Below are 16,911 nucleotides of genomic sequence, written 5' to 3'. Positions count from 1 at the left end.
AACAGTTATTTCCATCCCTCTGCAAATGCTTTAGGACGCTGCTCTATGCCAGCCCCATCATGAGCACTGTAGCTCATGCTGTAGCTGTGACCAAGTTGGTCTGAGCTCAGGCCCTCCCCAGTGCTCACTAGTTCCCGCATGACCCAGCTGCAGGGTTTGTAAAGATGCCGATTGCGATGCAGGCCACCATTTAATGAGCGCTCACTATGCACCAGGCACCGTGCTGACCAGAGAAGCCTCACTGAGATTCATGGCAGGGCTGAGACGGTTGGGCAGGTCAGCCTCATGGCTCAGCGCAGGCTGCACAGGTGGCCACTGTGGGTGGTGAGGCACAGGGTGCTCGTGGTCAGGAGCAGGAGTTCTGAAGTTGGCCAGGCCTGGGTGCCCATCCCGGCCCTGCCTCTTACTGTGGTAAGTTGCCCTCTTTGGGCCTCAGTTTCCATCTGTGCAGAATAGGCATGTCCCAGTCTTGGGCCTCACAAGGAGTCAAGTGGGGTGCAGTGAGGTTACAGCTGAGAAGCACTGGCACAGAAACTCTGCATTGTGGCTGCTGTTCCACTGGAGGGTGGGACTGGAGGGGACAGCCGGCCTTCCAGGAGGGGGCCCCTGGGCAGAGGCCCCAGGCTGGAGGCACCCCGGCAGTGAGATGGCCAGCAACAGGAGTTGTTCCTGGTGGTGGCCGAGTGTCCGTCAGCCCTGCCCCTCAGCAGCACCACCCTCTGTGCAGGAGATCGGGCGCATCTCCATCGAGATGAACGGGACGCTGGAGGACCAGCTGAGCCACCTGAAGCAGTACGAACGCAGCATCGTGGACTACAAGCCGAACCTGGACCTGCTGGAGCAGCAGCACCAGCTCATCCAGGAGGCCCTCATCTTCGACAATAAGCACACCAACTACACCATGGAGGTACACCCACCATGCGCCCCGGCCCTGCTTTCCCTTTGACGTGAAGTAGCGCAGGCCAGGCCTTTATTGTAAATGGTTTGTGTCTGTAGAAGAGGTGTCGGCTGCCTGCTGTCTTCTTTCACTCTAACTTAAAAGACTAGACCAAATGTTTACGTGTTTTTGAAAAAGCAGTTTCCCTCTTCCAGCAGCAGGACAAGCTCCCAGGGGAGCTGTGAGGGTGGGCAGCGCCTGCCCCCCGTGTGGCCTCAGCAGTTTTGTCCTCACCTGACACAGATCCAACCAGCATATGCGGGAGTCCTGAACACCAGCTGAGCGCCACAGGTTAAAGTGCCAGGGCTGGCTGTCGTCACAGTGGCAGCCTGAAATTGTCCATGGTGATAGCTCTTAACACCATACAAATCCAAAGATACCACCAAAAAATGTGGGTTTTCTCCCACCCCAGAAAGCTAAATGTTGCCCAACAACCTCTGCAGTTTTCATGTGGATCCTGGCACGGGTATCAGGACGCGGTCCTCTGCCTGTCCATCACTGGGACATATACCAATGTGATGGCAGCCCCACTGCTTGGCGGAGGCAGTAGGCAGGCGCCGTGCCCGTGTCCCCTTGTGCAGATGAGCCGCATGGGAGAGCATGGGTGGGGCTGGGTTGGCATTTGGGAGAGAGTTAGGGTGAGCCTGATTTCCGGCCACACACCCACACCCCCACCATGTGAGGAGAACCCAGTTCCAAGCCCCCCTCAGCTATAGCCACAGTGATCCCAGCACCCGCACCCACCTGGCCCAGCCCACACTCACGCCCTCATTCCTCCCTCCCCAGCACATTCGCGTGGGCTGGGAGCAGCTGCTTACCACCATCGCCCGCACCATCAACGAGGTGGAGAACCAGATCCTCACCCGCGATGCCAAGGGCATCAGCCAGGAGCAGATGCAGGAGTTCCGGGCGTCCTTCAACCACTTTGACAAGGTGAGCAGCTCCCTCCACCCCCTGGTGTCTTCCCTCCCCACTGTCACTTCCCACCTCGCCCTCTCTGTCTTTGCATCTGTCCGTCCATTCACATCACAGTTGCTGAGTATCAGAGGCCACTCACAGGGGCTGGCCAGGCCCCAGCCACTGAAGGGGGCACAGAGGAGTGTCACCTTGACCCACAGCGTGGGCAGCTTCCCTCGGGAGGACAAAGGGTGGTCCCAAGCCCTGCCCCTGGGGCTGTGCATCCTTGCCCACCTGCTGATGCAACCCTGAACAGACTAGGTCCCAGCACACCCGGGAATTGGGTCCACACATACACACTGTGTTCTTAAAATTCAGATTTGGTCTGGCAGCCCCTTTAGAGGATGTTGAGTGCTAGTTTGCCCCCGTCCCCACCTGCCTTGCTGGGCCTGAAGTGTCATCTGGCTGCCTTCTGTGAGCAGGGGCCTAAGGTCCCATGTAGGAGGGCGTGCAATCCCCTTTATCCTACCCCACATCCTGGAGGCCAGGAGAGCTCCCTGCTCCCTCCCAGGAGTCCTGGAACTCAAGCCTCAATCTAGCACCACTCGGCTCCCACCCAGAGGAGGTGGGAGGAGGCCTCTGACTGCCCTCCAGGCCACCTACGTCCTTCCACCTGCCCCACCTTGGCCATCACCTTGTCCACGTCACCTCTAACTCTGTGTTTCCCTCCCACATGTGTGTCCCCCACCCTGCCCTCTGCATGTGACCCTGGCCCCTCTCCCCATCTCTGTGCCGGCCTGGTCTCCACACCACCCCTGGTACATACCTGCCTTCGGACGCCCGCCCGGCAGGACCACGGCGGGGCGCTGGGGCCAGAGGAGTTCAAGGCCTGCCTCATCAGCCTGGGCTACGACGTGGAGAACGACCGGCAGGTACGCGCCCCTGGGCCCCAGTGGACTGTGGCATTAACTGCTCTTCTTTCTCTCTCTCCTTCTCTCTGTCTCCCCTCCCCCCGGCCATCCCACCCCTTGCCATCATGTGTGCCATTTCACCGGCTCTCTTGCCTCCTCCCTCCCTGTGTCTCTCTGGACACCTTCCCCCTTACCTGGTCTCTCGGGACCGCCTCTATCTCCCCCGCTCCCTGCCACTGTCCTGTTTCCCTGCTGTGCACATGGGGCGGCCCCTCTTGCCTACTCTGGGCCCGGCCTCCTCTGCTGTCCCTGCGTCCTCGAGCAGAAGCAGACAGGCAGCATGGACTCCGATGACTTCAGGGCTCTGCTTATCTCCACAGGATACAGCCTGGTATGCAGCCTCTGCCTCCCCCTTGCTGCTGTGCCTCTCCTCTCCCCTCCCTCCCTCCTCCTCCTCTTCGTGCCGCCTCCCCCTCCTCCCTCCTCCTCACCGCCTCGTCTCCAGAGTTTCCACGTCCTCGGGGACACTCCCCCACCAGAGCAGCACGGCCTCTCCTCCCTCCTCCTCCTCTGCTGCATCTGCTGGGCTGGGGTCCCTCCGATGACTCCCTGAGCCGCCCACCTCCTTTCCTGGAAGTGTCTGGGGAGAGGAGGTCAGGCCTCCGGCTCTCTCCCCTTTTCTTTCTCTTTCTTTCTTTCTTTCCTCCCCGCCCTCCAGAGCTAACTTGTGAGCCCGGGGCTGAGGAGCAGTAAACCTGTTTGATCCACGCCCCAACTCCCCACTTCCCAGAAATGTGGGAGGGGAGGACTGGAGGGTGCACATCCCAGGCCTGGGGCGCATGGGACTGTTGGCCTAGGCAGCCAAGACCCTCAGTGGCGTGTGCGCCAGGGTCAGGCCCCGCTTTCCTGGCCCACTTCTATCCAGAGAGCATCCATCGGGCTGGGCCTGGCCACCCTGCCCCTCTCAAAGGACCCTGTCCCCCACCCACCCCCTTCACAGGGCGATGCCGAGTTCAACCGCATCATGAGCGTGGTTGACCCCAACCACAGCGGCCTTGTGACCTTCCAAGCCTTCATCGACTTCATGTCAAGAGAGACCACTGACACAGACACGGCCGACCAGGTCATCGCCTCCTTCAAGGTCCTGGCAGGGGACAAGGTAAGCAAGACACCTGGGAGGGGCCCTCGCCACCAGGATGGGGCACGAGGGGCTGGGTGGGCCTGTGTGTGTCTGTGGGTGGCCCAGAGTCCTGCCGTGCCGCCCGCAGAACTTCATCACAGCCGAGGAACTGCGGAGAGAGCTGCCCCCCGACCAGGCTGAGTACTGCATCGCCCGCATGGCGCCGTACCAGGGCCCTGATGCCGTGCCTGGTGCCCTCGACTATAAGTCCTTCTCCACAGCCCTGTATGGCGAGAGCGACCTGTGAGCCCCGACCCAGAGAAACCCTGACCGAACACCCCCTCCTCACAGCCTCCAGGAGGGGCTAGGGGAGTCCTTCTGCCCCTCTCCCCACTGCGAGGGCCTCCTTGGCCCTGCTCCTCTGACTCTGTATCTATGCAAAGCACTCTCTGTCAGTCCTTTCTGGGGGGCGGGGTGGGCAGGGAGGGGCTGGGGCAGGCTCTCTCCTCTCTCTTTGTCAGTTGGCCAAGAGGATCTCTCCCCCTCCCCCTGGATGGGGGTAAGGGAGACTTCCGGGGTCAGCGCTTCTGGTCTGGTAAATATATATGATGTGTTGTTTTGTTCTGTTCTTTTAACTATGTGGAGGGGACATTGTGTCCCCACAGCAAAACAGGTCCCCTCCAAGCCCTGGGAACACCCCCTCCCCCAGCCATCCCTCTTCCTTTGCCCCAAAGTCCCTTCAAGGCCTCCCACATCCAGGCCAAAGCCCGACGTGCCTTGTCCAGGAACCGCCAGGCCTATGATGGGCCCAGCAGAGGGCGCCACAGCTGCCCGGCAGGAAGGAGGACCTACCTGCTCCTGGCTCCCCTCCCCTCATTTGCCATCGCCAGGAGATGAGGGGGTGCAGCTCAGTCCCCCTCTTTTCTGCAACAGAGGAGTGGGTTTGGGCAGACCAGCCTTTCACCCCCAGCCACCCCCCCACCTTGCTTTGTCTGGACCTGCATATCTCTCAGATTTTTCTAAGGACCAAAAAAAAAACCCCAAAAAAACAAAAACAAAAATATAAAAAACAAAACAACCACAAAAAAACTATAAAAAAAAAGAATTAAAAACTTTCAGAGAATTACTATTTACTTTATTAACTTACGGATTTATTATATAAATATATTCACCTAGCAACATATCTTTGCCGCCTCTTGCTCATAATGAAGATGTAGCTGATTTGCTCCACTCCCTCCCAGCCCCTTCCTCTTTGTTGTCTGCCGTCGGGCCTGGGTCTCTGGGGACCCTCCTGAGGTGAAGGGTGGGCTGCTGGCCTAGCTGCCTGTTAGTGGATGGTTTTGCTACCCCTCCCCTCCCTTTTTTGAGTTTATTCTGATTATTTTTTTCTCGGTTTCTGGATAAACCACCCTTCTGGGGACAGGATAATAAAACATGTAATATTTTTAAGAAGGAGTCCTACAGTGTCCTCTCTTCTCCTGTCTCTGTTCTCCACTCCTTAGGAGACGGATGAAAGAGCACCTCTTCCCAGAGCGAGGTGGGGGGTGGGAGTGCCGCGGTCCCCATTCCCCTGAGTGAGTGGAAGTAAGAGTGCTGCTGGGGACCCATCCTGGACCAGGCACCATTCTGAGGGTGTGACACGCACTAACTCACGCAGCCTGCACGAGGAAGGTGCTGTTGCCATGCCCGTTTACGGGTGAGGAGAGCAAAGCATAGAGAGGTGCAGTGACTGTGCCCACTGTCACCCAGCTGGTGGGTGGTAGGGCCAGAAATCAACCCCAGGCAGGCTGCCTCCCACGGTCATGCTCTGAACCTCTGCTTAATGTTCGAGCATCAGCCCCCTCCCTGTAGAATAAACCCCAGTCCAGGCTGGGAGAAGGGAAGGGTGGGGCTCCCAGCAGCTCTCCCGCCTCCAGCTGCAGGGGCTCCTGTGCTGAGGTCCTAGGAGAAGGTGGCCACCTCCATCCACTGGGCGGGAAAAGACAGCAGATGTGAGGCAGGGGACTCTCAGACTCCCGAGCCACCCTCCCTCCAGCCCAGGCTCACCTGTCTGTGGGTCAGGCAGACAACCCCCTCGCCCCCATCCAGGTGCTGGCTGCAGTGGCCTGTGCAGAGAGGGGCGACGTGAGCACCCACCTCCCTAGTCCCCCTGCCATGGAGATGTCCTACCTCTGCCCCACCTGTACCAGGCATGTCACTCACGGAAGATGCAGATGAGCTGGGCCAAACAGGACACAAAATGCTCGAAGTCCACACGCAGACGGCTGTCCCGGTAGCGGCTAGTGAGGACCTGGGTCAGCTGGTTGTTCAGGTGGAAGCCTGGGGGAGGCAACCTCTGAGCCTGGGCTGCCCCCCTGAACCCCGCCTCAGTGTTTCACCCCACTCTGACTCCCCAGGGAAGACACACCATGGGGGCCTCTCCCACCTCTCAAATCCCAGCTCTGCCTCACCCCAGCTATGTGGCCAGGGGCAGCTCCCTTCTCTTCTCTGGGCCTCAGTTTCCTCATCTGTCAAGTGGGAACTTTGACAGCCCTAATCCCATAAGATTGTGTGAAGAAGTTACACATAGAGAGTTTAGGACAGTGTCTGACACAGAATAATTATGCCAGTATTATCATTCCTTTAAACTCTGCAGAACTTCTGCTAATGGACACTGGAGAATGTTTCTGTGCAGCAAAGCATTTTGGTCAGTCCCATATGGACTGTCACTCCCTGCTCCACACCAGGGCTGATGTTTAAAGTTTAGAAATCATCTGATGAGGAATCTCAACTGACTTTTAAAAGCTAAAAGCAGTGATTCCCCTTCCAGGTCACAGGTAACCCTCCCAGACCCCAGGTTGCAGGGTGACTCTCCTCTGTCCCCACATGTCCACATAAACACAGTTCTGAGGGTAATTTCACGGGCTCCCACCCCCTCAAGCCCATCTTTACCCCCTATTCTGTGCACCAGTCATTTTAACAAGTAGTTGTCAGGTGCTGTCACACACTGTCCCTTACTCTAGGTGCCGTTGAACAATTGGCCCGGGGGCCTGTGGCCTCAACCTGGCAGTGTGACCTCCAAGAGTTCACTCCCCTTCTGGCATTTATGTTTCCTCAGGAATTAAGGGGAGGTGGTGCTGTGCCCAGGGCTGTGGGAGGCCCTGGCCAGCGGAGGCAGAAGGACCTGAGAAGGGGCCAGGAGCCCCTCAGCTGCCCGCTCTGGCATTTCTCTCCTTCCATGGGAGGTGTCCGCTTCCTTAGACTGCTCTCAGACGCTCCCATGTCCTGTGCTGCCTGGTACGGGGTCCTTCCCGGGGCCCCCAGTTCTTGTGAAACCCGTTACCTAGTCTACTGGGCCCTAGTGACCATGACCTGGTTACCCATCCCCAGGGCCCCTGTTGTCCCTGGCCACCTGGTAGCCCTCACAGGCCATCCCTGACTGCCCTGCCGCCACCCGCACCCCACCCACTGTGTATCCCAGCACCGTGGCCTGCTTCCTTTTTCCACCATAGCATTTATCACCGCCTGACCTAGACATTCTCCTTCTTGGCTGTGTGTCTGCACCACCAGAACATCAGCTCCTTGAGTCCACTTTTCTTCTGCCTAGAATAACACGAGGCCTGTCCCAGGCACTCGGTAACATTGAGTGAACAGTACAAACCTTCCATCTTCCCCCCATCCTCTCTCGCCTCCGTTTCTGATCACCTGGGACTCCATTTCTAAGGGTCACATCTCCCAATCTTCTCTCTCTGACTCCATCTCCCCCTTCTATCTTGAGTTCCTTTCTTGTCTTGTACCTCCTTGGACCTTTGACCTCCCTCCACTAGGGTCTCCCTTGCCGCTCAGACTCCGGATCACAGTCACCCCCAGCCTCCCGTCTCCCCACGTCTCACCCTTCCTGTTGCTGTAGCAGATGAGCCCTGGGGTTGGGTAGGGGTCTGGGAGTTCTGTGTCTCATCCCAGCCACTCCCCAACCCTCCACACAAGGTCGGGTAGGGGACAGATCACACAGGCACTTCTCTAACTTACTTCAGAGCCCAGGAAAGTTGATCTCTGGCTCTGCTCCTTGGCTAGGATCTTGTGCTCGCACACAAATGGAATGGGAGGTTCTATGTCTCCCAGAAGAACAGCCTTTCAGCAGGAGCCTTCCTTCGTATTCTCTGATGCGAGGTAACCGAAGCTGCATTCCCCAGCACTAGGCCCTGTGGGCTCCATTCCACAAGCTCCTCTTATAGAGAGGGAAATGGAGGCTCCAGGTGGTGGACTTACGTGCCCAGGGCCACCGAAGGATTCCAGGAGTCCCAGATGTTCTAACATGAGGCCCTGGGGGCCAGGGCTTCTCAGACACCAGCTTCCAAGCCCATCCTCTCTCCTTCCCCCAGGAAGGCCCCCCTCCCCTCAGTGCCATCCTGGGCCCATGCTTCTCTCGTGGCCCCTCTCCCCTGGGGATTCTCCCCACGTGGCCTCTTTCAGGGTCACCCAGTCCCTGCCAAGAGCTGGCAGCAAACTAAGGTGCGGGCTTTGTGGCTGGTAGGGTAGGAGTAAGGGGTAGGAGGGGGAGCAGGCCCGTCCTCCCAGATCCCAAGGTCCTCTGTCCATACCTGCCGCATTCAGCGCCAGCCTCAGCTCATAGGAGTTCATGGTTCCAGAGGCATCCTCATCAAACTTGTCAAATGCGGCCTGGAAGGGGAGGTACTGGTCAGCCTCCCAGCCCCCGAAGGAGGCCGAAAGGGGGCCCTGGAGCCAGACAGCCTGGGCTTCCACCCCAGCTCCCTTTCTTCCTCGCTGCTTGTCCTGTGCAAGCAGCTTAACCACTTTGAGCCTCCTTCCCAGTCTGTAAAGTGGGAGGAATAGTAACAGCAGTAACCAGGTTGCGGTGAGGACAGGCTGATTCTACCCACAAAGGGCGTAGTGAGGGCTCAACAAATAGTGGCTTATCACTTCTAGTGTAGGGGGGCCTGGGACCATTTTCTCCTCTCAGGGATCCACAGAGGTGGGAATTAGTGTTTTCTATTGGTAGACAAGCAAAGGCCCCTCATAGGACAGCTGACTTGCCTGAGGTCACACAGCCAGAAAGGTTAAGCTAGAAGCTAGGATTCCAACCCAGGACCAGAGTCTGCTCTTCATCCCTGAGCTATTTAGCCCCCCTGGACCTGGAGGGACAACAAAATGGTGGACAAGGCAGGGACATCCCAGCCAGATCCCTCCAAGTTGGTTGGTGTGGTGTGGTCCAGTTCCCCCTTCACCTCTGGGGCCCGCTAGCCTTCTCCGTCCAGGAGGAGGTGGCCCTCCCCAGCTCCCCACCTTACCTGCCACTCCAGGAGGTGGCCCCAGAGCTGCTGGAAGTGGTGCAGGGCCAGGCTTCGCCCATGCTGGGAATGGGGCATCTGGTTAAGGTTAATATTCCCAGAAGAGAAGCAGAGTTCCCCACATCCCCATCCTCCCTTAACCCAGGCACGGCCCCCATCATATACCCCAAAACACTGCAGCAGCTGCTCACAGGTCCTGAGCCCGATTTCTCTGGGGTTCCGAGCATGGGTCCTGGCTATAGGAAAAAAGCAAAAAAGTAGCACTTCCTGCATATGGGCCATGACTGTAAGTGCCAGGATTATTGTTATCCCCATTTTATAGAAACTGAGGTGCAGAGAGCCATGTGACTGCTGGCAACTAGCAGAGCTGGGGTTTGAATCCAGGCAGGGGGGTCTCAGTCTGTGCTCACGGCAGCTACACTCCCTGACTCTCCCTTAGAGGAAGGGGGACTTGAGTGGCCATGGCCTTGGCCCACAGGTCCTGCCACAGGACCCACATTTGGGGAGATGCCACCAGGCTGAGCCCAGGGTTCCCATGACCTGACTGTAGCAGCATCATGGATGAACACACATGGGGGCTTCCATGGGGTCAGCTCTTGGTCCCCAACTCACCAGGCTCCAGGACAATGCTTAATAAGGTCTGGAGCTGAGGGGCACTGAGTTCTTCCTCCTGGCAAGGAGAGAGCCAGTTGTGAGGCTGTTCACTCAGGCAGCCATTCAACAAACAGCCTGGGGCAGCCCAGACAGCATGCTGGGCATTGCTGGAGACACAGCAAAGACAGAGAGCCACAGGCCTGCCCTCTCAGAGTTCACAATTGAGGGAGGGAGAGAGGCCTGTCCCCAGAGTGATCAGGGCTGCAATGGAGAAGCAGTGGGCTGTGGGAGACACGCAGGGCAAGCAGCTGGCCAGCCTGGGGAGGGTCTGGGAGAGCTTCCAGAGAAGGGCACATTGGAAAGATGAGGTCTTAGCCCCACAGGGGTTGTGAAGGGAGAGAAAGCAGTCAAGGCTTAGGGTACAGATTGAGCAAAGGCGTTGAGGCAGAGAAGGGCTGAGAGCACTTTGAGAAAAAGTCAGGAGATTTAAGCACAGAAACGAAAGCAAAATGAGATGTTGAGGATGAAAAAGGGGGACAAGGGGAGGGAGAAGGAAGGGAGGGGACCTGCTTTGTCCTGCCCAGCTTCCTCACCTCTCCTGCCAGCTCCAGGAACAGCTGCTCCAATCCCAGCTCCAGGGGAATGTAGGGGACCTGTGGGGGTGGGGGGAGTTTAGTTCTGGCCAAGAGGATTCCCTCCCACACACCATCCTCCCCACCCCTCCCTCCGCAGCAGCCCCTCACCATGAGGGCATGCAAGTCAGCGCTGATCACGTCATCAATCTCCCTGCAAATTACAGATGAGAGATGGGGGAGGGGGCTGCTCACCCCGCTGCTGGGGATATGGGGTGTGCGGGTCTCAGCTAAGACTCAAGTTGGGTTTTGAGGGGACCCTGGGCTGACCCACGCAGGTGGGGCTGGGGATCCCAGGGGCGGGGCGGGGGCGGGGCGGGGCTGGGTGCCTGGCTCACAGGGCGGTGTGGAGCCGCTCAGAGAAGATGCGCAGCGTGAAGTCGGCCTCGTCGCCGGTGTGGGCCGCGCTGGGCACCACCAGGTAGTGGCCGGGTCGCAGGCGGCAGCGGCAGCTCACGTCGCGGCGGGCGCAGAAGCGCGAGCGGTCTGCGCGCAGCAGGCTCGGCAAGAGTGCGCGACTGCGCGGGGAGTCCCACAGGTCCAGCAGCTGGGGGACAAGGCAGCATCACCATGACCCCCCAAGTTCACCCCACGTGGCCTCCAACCCACCGCACCCTCCAGACCACCCTGTCCAAACCCACTCATCACCCATCACTCCAAGTGCCCCCAAGGCCCCCAGGTTGTCTGAGCCCCTGGGGCTTATTCAGTGATGGATGGAGTCTGGGGTCCCATATGAGACCCACCTCCTCTGGGATCTGTAAGAAGGAAAAGCAAGGGGAATCAGGGCCAGGGGGAGGTGGCCACCCTTCAGAGTCCCCTGGGCACCCCACCCTCTCTTTTCTTCCCATCCCACCCCTCATTAAGCCCCTTCCCCTCAGTCCTTGACCCAGCCCCTCCTGGACCCTCACTCCCAACTGTGCCCTCAAGTACCTTCTCTGTTCCTCCGTCCCTTCCCTGATCCTCAGCCCCTAGCCATTTCTCTGACTCCTTCCTGACCCCTCCCCCCTGCCCTTCTGACCACCAGCCTCTCTCTGTGCCCTCCCCTAGCCCCTCAGCCTCTCCTTGACCCCCTCCCTCTCATTTCCTCAGCTGTGTCTTGTCTCTAACCCCTGGCCCCCATCCTCTACCCCCTCAGCCTCCCCATCCCCTCCTTGCCCCTGCGGGTCCCCCTTGGCCCAGGGCCCCTCCATGCCTCTCTGTTCCCTATTGCCTCTGCTCAGCCCAGGGTCCCACCTGGAACACGTGGAATCCCACTGTGAGGTAAGTGAGGCCCTGGGCCCTCAGTCGCCGCCGGTTGCGCTGGATGAGTGACAAGGAGCACAGTGCACTTGGGGATGCGGCACCCCCGTGCAGGGCCTCGTGCCCCCACTGCCCCCCAGCCCCCACAGGGCCCCTCATCATCCTCCTCCTCCTCCTCATCAGGCTCCAGCAGCGTCAGCCGGAACTGGGGGTTGGTCCAGAAGGTTTCTAATAGAAGAGAAAGATCGAGGGTTACCCAGCCTGCCACAGTCCCCCTTGCTTGCCTTCAGGGCCCCCTCCAGGCCTCACCTACCGGCACCAGGCTGGCTCCCGCCAGAGTTGAAGCCGCGCACCCAGCGGCCTTGGAAGGTGTGAACATGCCAGCCACCTCCAGCCGGGCTGGGGCCCAGCACCTCAGGGCTCAGCGAGCAGACCTGGACGGTGTCGAAGTGTTGAAGGAAGTCCTGCAGTTCCATCCTGGACAGTGGCAGGCAGTCAGACCCTGCCCCAGCCCCTACCTCCCCAGGGCCCCAGTTTCCCAAATATCTCAAGACCCCAGAAGTGAATCTCCATCACAAAGCTCCCTAAATTCCTTAAATGTTGCCAAATACACTTCAGTTCCCCCAAATAATACCATGTCTCCAGAAATGACCCCCAAACTAGAGCTCTCTGGCTCCCCCAGATTTCTCCAAGTCCTCAGAAATGCCCCACACATAGCCGAGATCCACAAACTTCCTCCAAATACTGACAAATTGCCTTTAACCTCCAAATATTAAGACCCTCAGACTCTATCACCAACAAGTATCCTTCAGCCCCTCAGTATTGCTGCGTCTCAAGAAATGCCCCAGATGTCACCAAGCCTCCTCCAGTTGCCCTAAATTTTTCCCACCCCCTTCAACCCTCCAAAGATGACTATGCTTCCAAATCTCCCTAATATTACTACTGATTCTTCCTCGACTTCCCCAGATAGAACCTGACCTCCAAATTACCATGGATATGGGCAGTTCCTCCCTGTTAGAACCCATCCCCGTGAACCTCTCCCATGTCCCTTCAAGCAGGACTCATCCTGCTCCCTAACCCCACTGGCCTAGCACCCTTTTCAGAGGCAGGCCTAGGATGCTGCCCCACTCACCAGAACTCGCCATCCTCCTTTTTCACCAGCAAGGCATCTCGCCACTCCGTGGGGAGTGCATCCCAGCGTGGGCAGCTGGGGAGACTGGGTGTCAGGGGTCGGTGGGTGTGGCTAAGCCTCCCCCCTCCCCCAGATCCATCCCACCTGTCGCTCCAGGCCCCGGTCCACTCCACACTGCCCCACGGGTTCCGCAGCCGCAGAAGCCGCACCTTGGTGAAGCCCAGTGACACCTAATGGAGGCGTGGTCAGTGGGGAGTGGCTGCTTGGACACCTCCTGCCAGCCCACCCCTGGGGGATCCTCACCTTGTGTGTGCCGGTGACTGAATATGCGTGTCCCTTCACCAGCCCATCTTCAGTACGGTACTCGCCCCGATCACTCTGGGCAGAGGATAGGGGACAGTGAGCCATATTGGGGGACAGGAGGGTGGCTGCTCCTCTCTGCATCGTCACCTCCTGTCACCACAGCTAGAAGTCACCCAGAGCACCTAACTGAATGGCACGGGGCTCTGACAGGGTGTGGGAGTTGGCGAGAGAAGGAGAGAGAAGGAAAGAGGCAGATGAAGACGAGACCAAAATAGATTTAAAAAGGAGAGAAACAGAGACACAGGGACAAAGATACAGAACAGACAGGGAAAGAGACAGAGAAGCACAAAAGACAAAGACAGTCAGTAACTGAGTAGAGGATTAAGTAAATGAATAAATGAGTTAGACTGACTCAGTGAATAAATGAGTATGTGGTTGGGTCACAGATGAACATAGGACCCAAACTAAGCCCATGAAAATCAATCCGGGGACTTCTGCTGAAATTTTTAGAAAGAGGCACTTTTTTTTTTACACACCTCCCCCAGGGTGGTAGGAGGATCCCACAGCTGTGGGGGCCATTTTTGTGTCCATGAGGGGAAAGCCTGCCTGTGAGTGAAGCTAATCTAGAACAAGGAATAGAAAAACACATTCACAACATCCACTAAGCACCTGGATCCAGCTGTGCCTGAAGCTTATTAGTTTTGAGAGCAAATAAACGTTCTTTTGACTTGCTCGTGTTTGATTTGTGAGCGAGAATAAGCCAACAGTGAAAGCAGAGAGAAGGACCCAGGGCACCAGCCCCTCCCACCTGTGACTGTGCTCCGGTCCTGGTGGGGGTCTCCGCGGGAGTTTCTCTCACCAGTGCAGTGGCGCCCACAAGGGACTCCTTGGCCAAGGCATGGCGCAGGGCGGAGAAGAGGCCTGGGGTGCCTTGCCTCAGGTAGAGCACCTCACCCACGCCGCCTGTGAAGTCCACAAAAGCCTCATTCATGTGGCCGCCTCGCATCACCTCATAGGATCCGTGGAGCCTGTGGGAGCAGGTTTGGGGTGGGGTGTCTGAGGCATGTGGGTGTATCTCGGGCAACCCTTGAGATGTGGGGGGCCTCTGTCCACAAATTTCCCCATGGTCTATCCCGAATTTCTACACTCTTGAGGTGCGCACACTCTGGAAGCCCTTGGAAATCAAGCTGGTGGCTCCTGGGGCCACTGGCACTGCATGATTTGGGGGTCACAGGAAACCTCTGTCAGAATTCTGGGCTTCGTAGGGGCTGAGTCTGACACTGAGTCTCTGGGAGATGTCTGCTTTGGGGGTGATCCCGATGGGGCTTGTCAGGGATTTCAGAGCTGCAGGATTGGAGGAAGCCAAGCTTTGAGAGTCCTGGGGATTACATCCAATATTCAGAGGTGCCTTAGGTTTCTTGATGGAGAGATTGTCTGAGATTACAGGTTCCCTAGTGAGGGGTCAATCTTAGACTTGGTGACTCTGGGGCCTGATACATGAGATCTCAGGCTCCTTCAGAAATACGGGTATTTGGCAGGGCTCTAGGAGGATTTTGTGTAAATGCTGATGGAGGGAAGGGTTTCTGACTTGGAGGTCCTTAGGCGATGGTGTGACATTAGGGTCCTGGGTGCCATGCCTTGGTTGGAGATCTTTGGTGGGGTGTCTGGAGGATCCCAGAAGCCAGGGGGCTCTGAGGGTCCCCTTTGGCCAGCTGGCTGTGACTTGGGTTGGCACTGGGGGGGTTGGGGTCCTTACTTGGCGTAGGCCTTCTCCAGGAGTGGGGCCCAGAACTCGTTCCGCTGAGCTGAGCGCACGAACACCAGCTTCCCCTCACGCACGGGCAGCCTGTCATCCACCACGACGTCCACCCAGTGGCCAAACTGCCAGAGCTGGTGAGAGAAGGGGTGGGGCCGGGCTCAGCTTCTCCTGACCTCCGACCCTGCCTGGGCCCCCACCTCTGACCCTGACCCTGCTGTACCAGCCAAAGAATTACAGCCCCAAGGAGACAGTGTCAACTGTGCAACCCGTGTCACCATGGGGGAAACCGAGGCTTGAACAGAGGAACTGTGCTTTACCTGGAAATGGAAGATACCTGCATAGCCATCTTGGAAACCCTGTCCTGGGGGGACCACCCGCCACAGGAGTCGGGGGTACAGAGTGAGGGAGGCAGCGGCAGCAAGAAACCAGCAGTTACCTGGGAGGAAGAGCTAGGATGGGTGAGGATTGAAAGAGGGAGACTGACAGCGCGAGGAGAGAACAGACTGAGAGGGAGACAGAGGCAGGGACAGGGATAGATTGAGGGGCTGGGGGCGGGGCAGAGGGAGGCTGAGGGCAGGGCTGTCAGGGTCCCAGCTGCAACTTGCGTGACCTATGGGCTCAGCATGGGTTCAGTGGTCTCACCCAGGCTCCCCTGACACACGTCTGTCCGGCTCATGTCCTCACAGATGAACTGGGGCTCAGCACAAAACTCCTAGGAGTGATGGGGGATTCCAGGCCTCAGCCAGGAAGGGGAGGAAAGAAGCAACTGGGAGGTCAGATGCCTGGGTCCCCTTCTGCCTTCAGTGCTCCGGAGTAATGAGTGCCTCCAACCCCAGAAGAGGCTTGTAAAGCTTATGGACAGGTGTTTGGCCTCCCTGGTCCTCCCTTGACCCAGGATGGCTGAGCCTGCTCTGAGTCAGTCCCACAGAGACCTTTCCTCCCTCAGACCCAGGAGTCGGAACTCCCAGACCTTCCTCCTCAGATCCAAGCCTCCAGCCCCTTCCTCCCTCAGACCCAGGAGCCCAGCCCCCCAACCACATCCTCCCTCAGACCCAGGAGCCCAGCCCCCTAAAATCCTCCTCCCTCAGACCCAGGAGCCCAGCCCCTCAACCACATCCTCCCTCAGGCCCAGAAGCCCAGCCCCCATCCACACATTACATGCGGCCTCTTCCATTCCACCCCTTTGGCCTTCTTCGAGTTCGGTCCCAGCTGGTTATAGCCAAGAGAATCAGGGCCAGCAGGGAAGTAGGGATCTTGGAACAGGATTCCCTCATCCAGGCAGGCTGCTCGGATTGCATTGTAGTTCTGGCCCCGAAAAAACTTCGGGACCCTGGTTCCAGGCCCTGCCTCCTCATTCACTAGCTGAATGGTGACCCTCCTGCTTCCACACGCCATCAGGACACTGGCTCACAGGCTGGTTCCAGGCCCTTTAACCTCCTGAGTCATAGGGGTGGGGCCATCCCCTCCATCAGAGCCCAGGTGGGGGGTCTTTAGTGAGGAGCCTTCCCTCGTTAATACTAATTGACGGTTTGTGGTGCCGGATAGCAGGGACGCCTCTTTAGTGGTTTCCTCCCCAGGGCGTGAGGCCTTCAACTGTGCCAGGGTAGCAGCTTAATGGGCTTGGCCAGCAGCAGGAGGGAAGGAGGACAGAGCTGAAGGAGGACCGGCTGCCGCTGTGGGAGTGCCTAGAAGGAGGTCAGTGGGGGGTGGGTCCCTGCCATCTTGGACCTGTGTGTCTCCATCTGTGGGGCCAAGGAGGGCAGGGATGGCAAGGGAGGCATGTTTACTTCTGTGTCTGTATCTCTATGTCTCTTCACTAACAGTTTCTCTGCCTGCCGTTGTATCTCTCTTCCCCATCTTGGCCTCATACTCTCTGTCCACCTCTCTTGTCTCCTTTGGTCTTTCTCCTTTTTTTTTTGTATCTTCATATCTGTCTGTGTCTCTCTCTGTATCTCCCTGTTTCCATCCCTCTCTCTTTTTTTTAAATTGAAGTATTGTCAGTTTACAATGTTATGTTAATTTCTGATGTACAGCATAGTGATTCAGTTACACATATATATATATTCATTTTCATATTCTTTTTCATTATAGGCTATTAC

At 57.8% G+C, this 16,911-nt stretch overlaps 2 protein-coding genes across 7 annotated transcripts in view; one reads left to right on the top strand and one right to left on the bottom strand.

Moving 5' to 3' along the window:
• Positions 1-4,983, top strand: part of ACTN4 (actinin alpha 4) — a 70,118-nt gene extending 65,135 nt beyond the window's left edge. For 2 of the 6 annotated variants that reach the window (XM_006172453.3, XM_006172452.3), the window contains exons 17-21: positions 728-907; positions 1,724-1,870; positions 3,071-3,136; positions 3,746-3,904; positions 4,014-4,983. In XM_006172453.3, coding sequence (XP_006172515.2) covers positions 728-907; positions 1,724-1,870; positions 3,071-3,136; positions 3,746-3,904; positions 4,014-4,172 — 711 coding nt within the window. In that variant the 3' untranslated portion in view covers positions 4,173-4,983. Of the gene's footprint in view, positions 1-727; positions 908-1,723; positions 1,871-2,685; positions 2,767-3,070; positions 3,137-3,715; positions 3,905-4,013 lie in introns of all 6 variants that reach the window. The other 4 variants (XM_032486089.1, XM_032486088.1, XM_006172450.3 and 1 more) reach the window with 3 other exon arrangements.
• A 480-nt stretch (positions 4,984-5,463) lies between these two features.
• CAPN12 (calpain 12) lies at positions 5,464-16,207 on the bottom strand. Its single transcript, XM_032486091.1, is given in 22 exon segments — positions 5,464-5,833; positions 5,912-5,970; positions 6,068-6,184; positions 8,446-8,524; positions 9,154-9,216; positions 9,319-9,389; positions 9,766-9,823; positions 10,341-10,400; positions 10,491-10,533; positions 10,718-10,926; positions 11,123-11,134; positions 11,613-11,693; positions 11,695-11,846; positions 11,932-12,095; positions 12,751-12,825; positions 12,895-12,980; positions 13,054-13,128; positions 13,913-14,081; positions 14,810-14,943; positions 15,130-15,248; positions 15,455-15,524; positions 15,971-16,207. Coding segments are annotated over 22 exon segments (2,160 nt in total). The 3' UTR covers positions 5,464-5,806.
• Positions 16,208-16,911: the final 704 nt, after the last annotated feature.

This window comes from Camelus ferus, chromosome 9 (assembly GCF_009834535.1).
Source record: "Camelus ferus isolate YT-003-E chromosome 9, BCGSAC_Cfer_1.0, whole genome shotgun sequence".
NCBI classification, from domain to species: domain Eukaryota; kingdom Metazoa; phylum Chordata; class Mammalia; order Artiodactyla; family Camelidae; genus Camelus; species Camelus ferus.
This window is presented reverse-complemented; position numbering and strand designations above follow the sequence as displayed.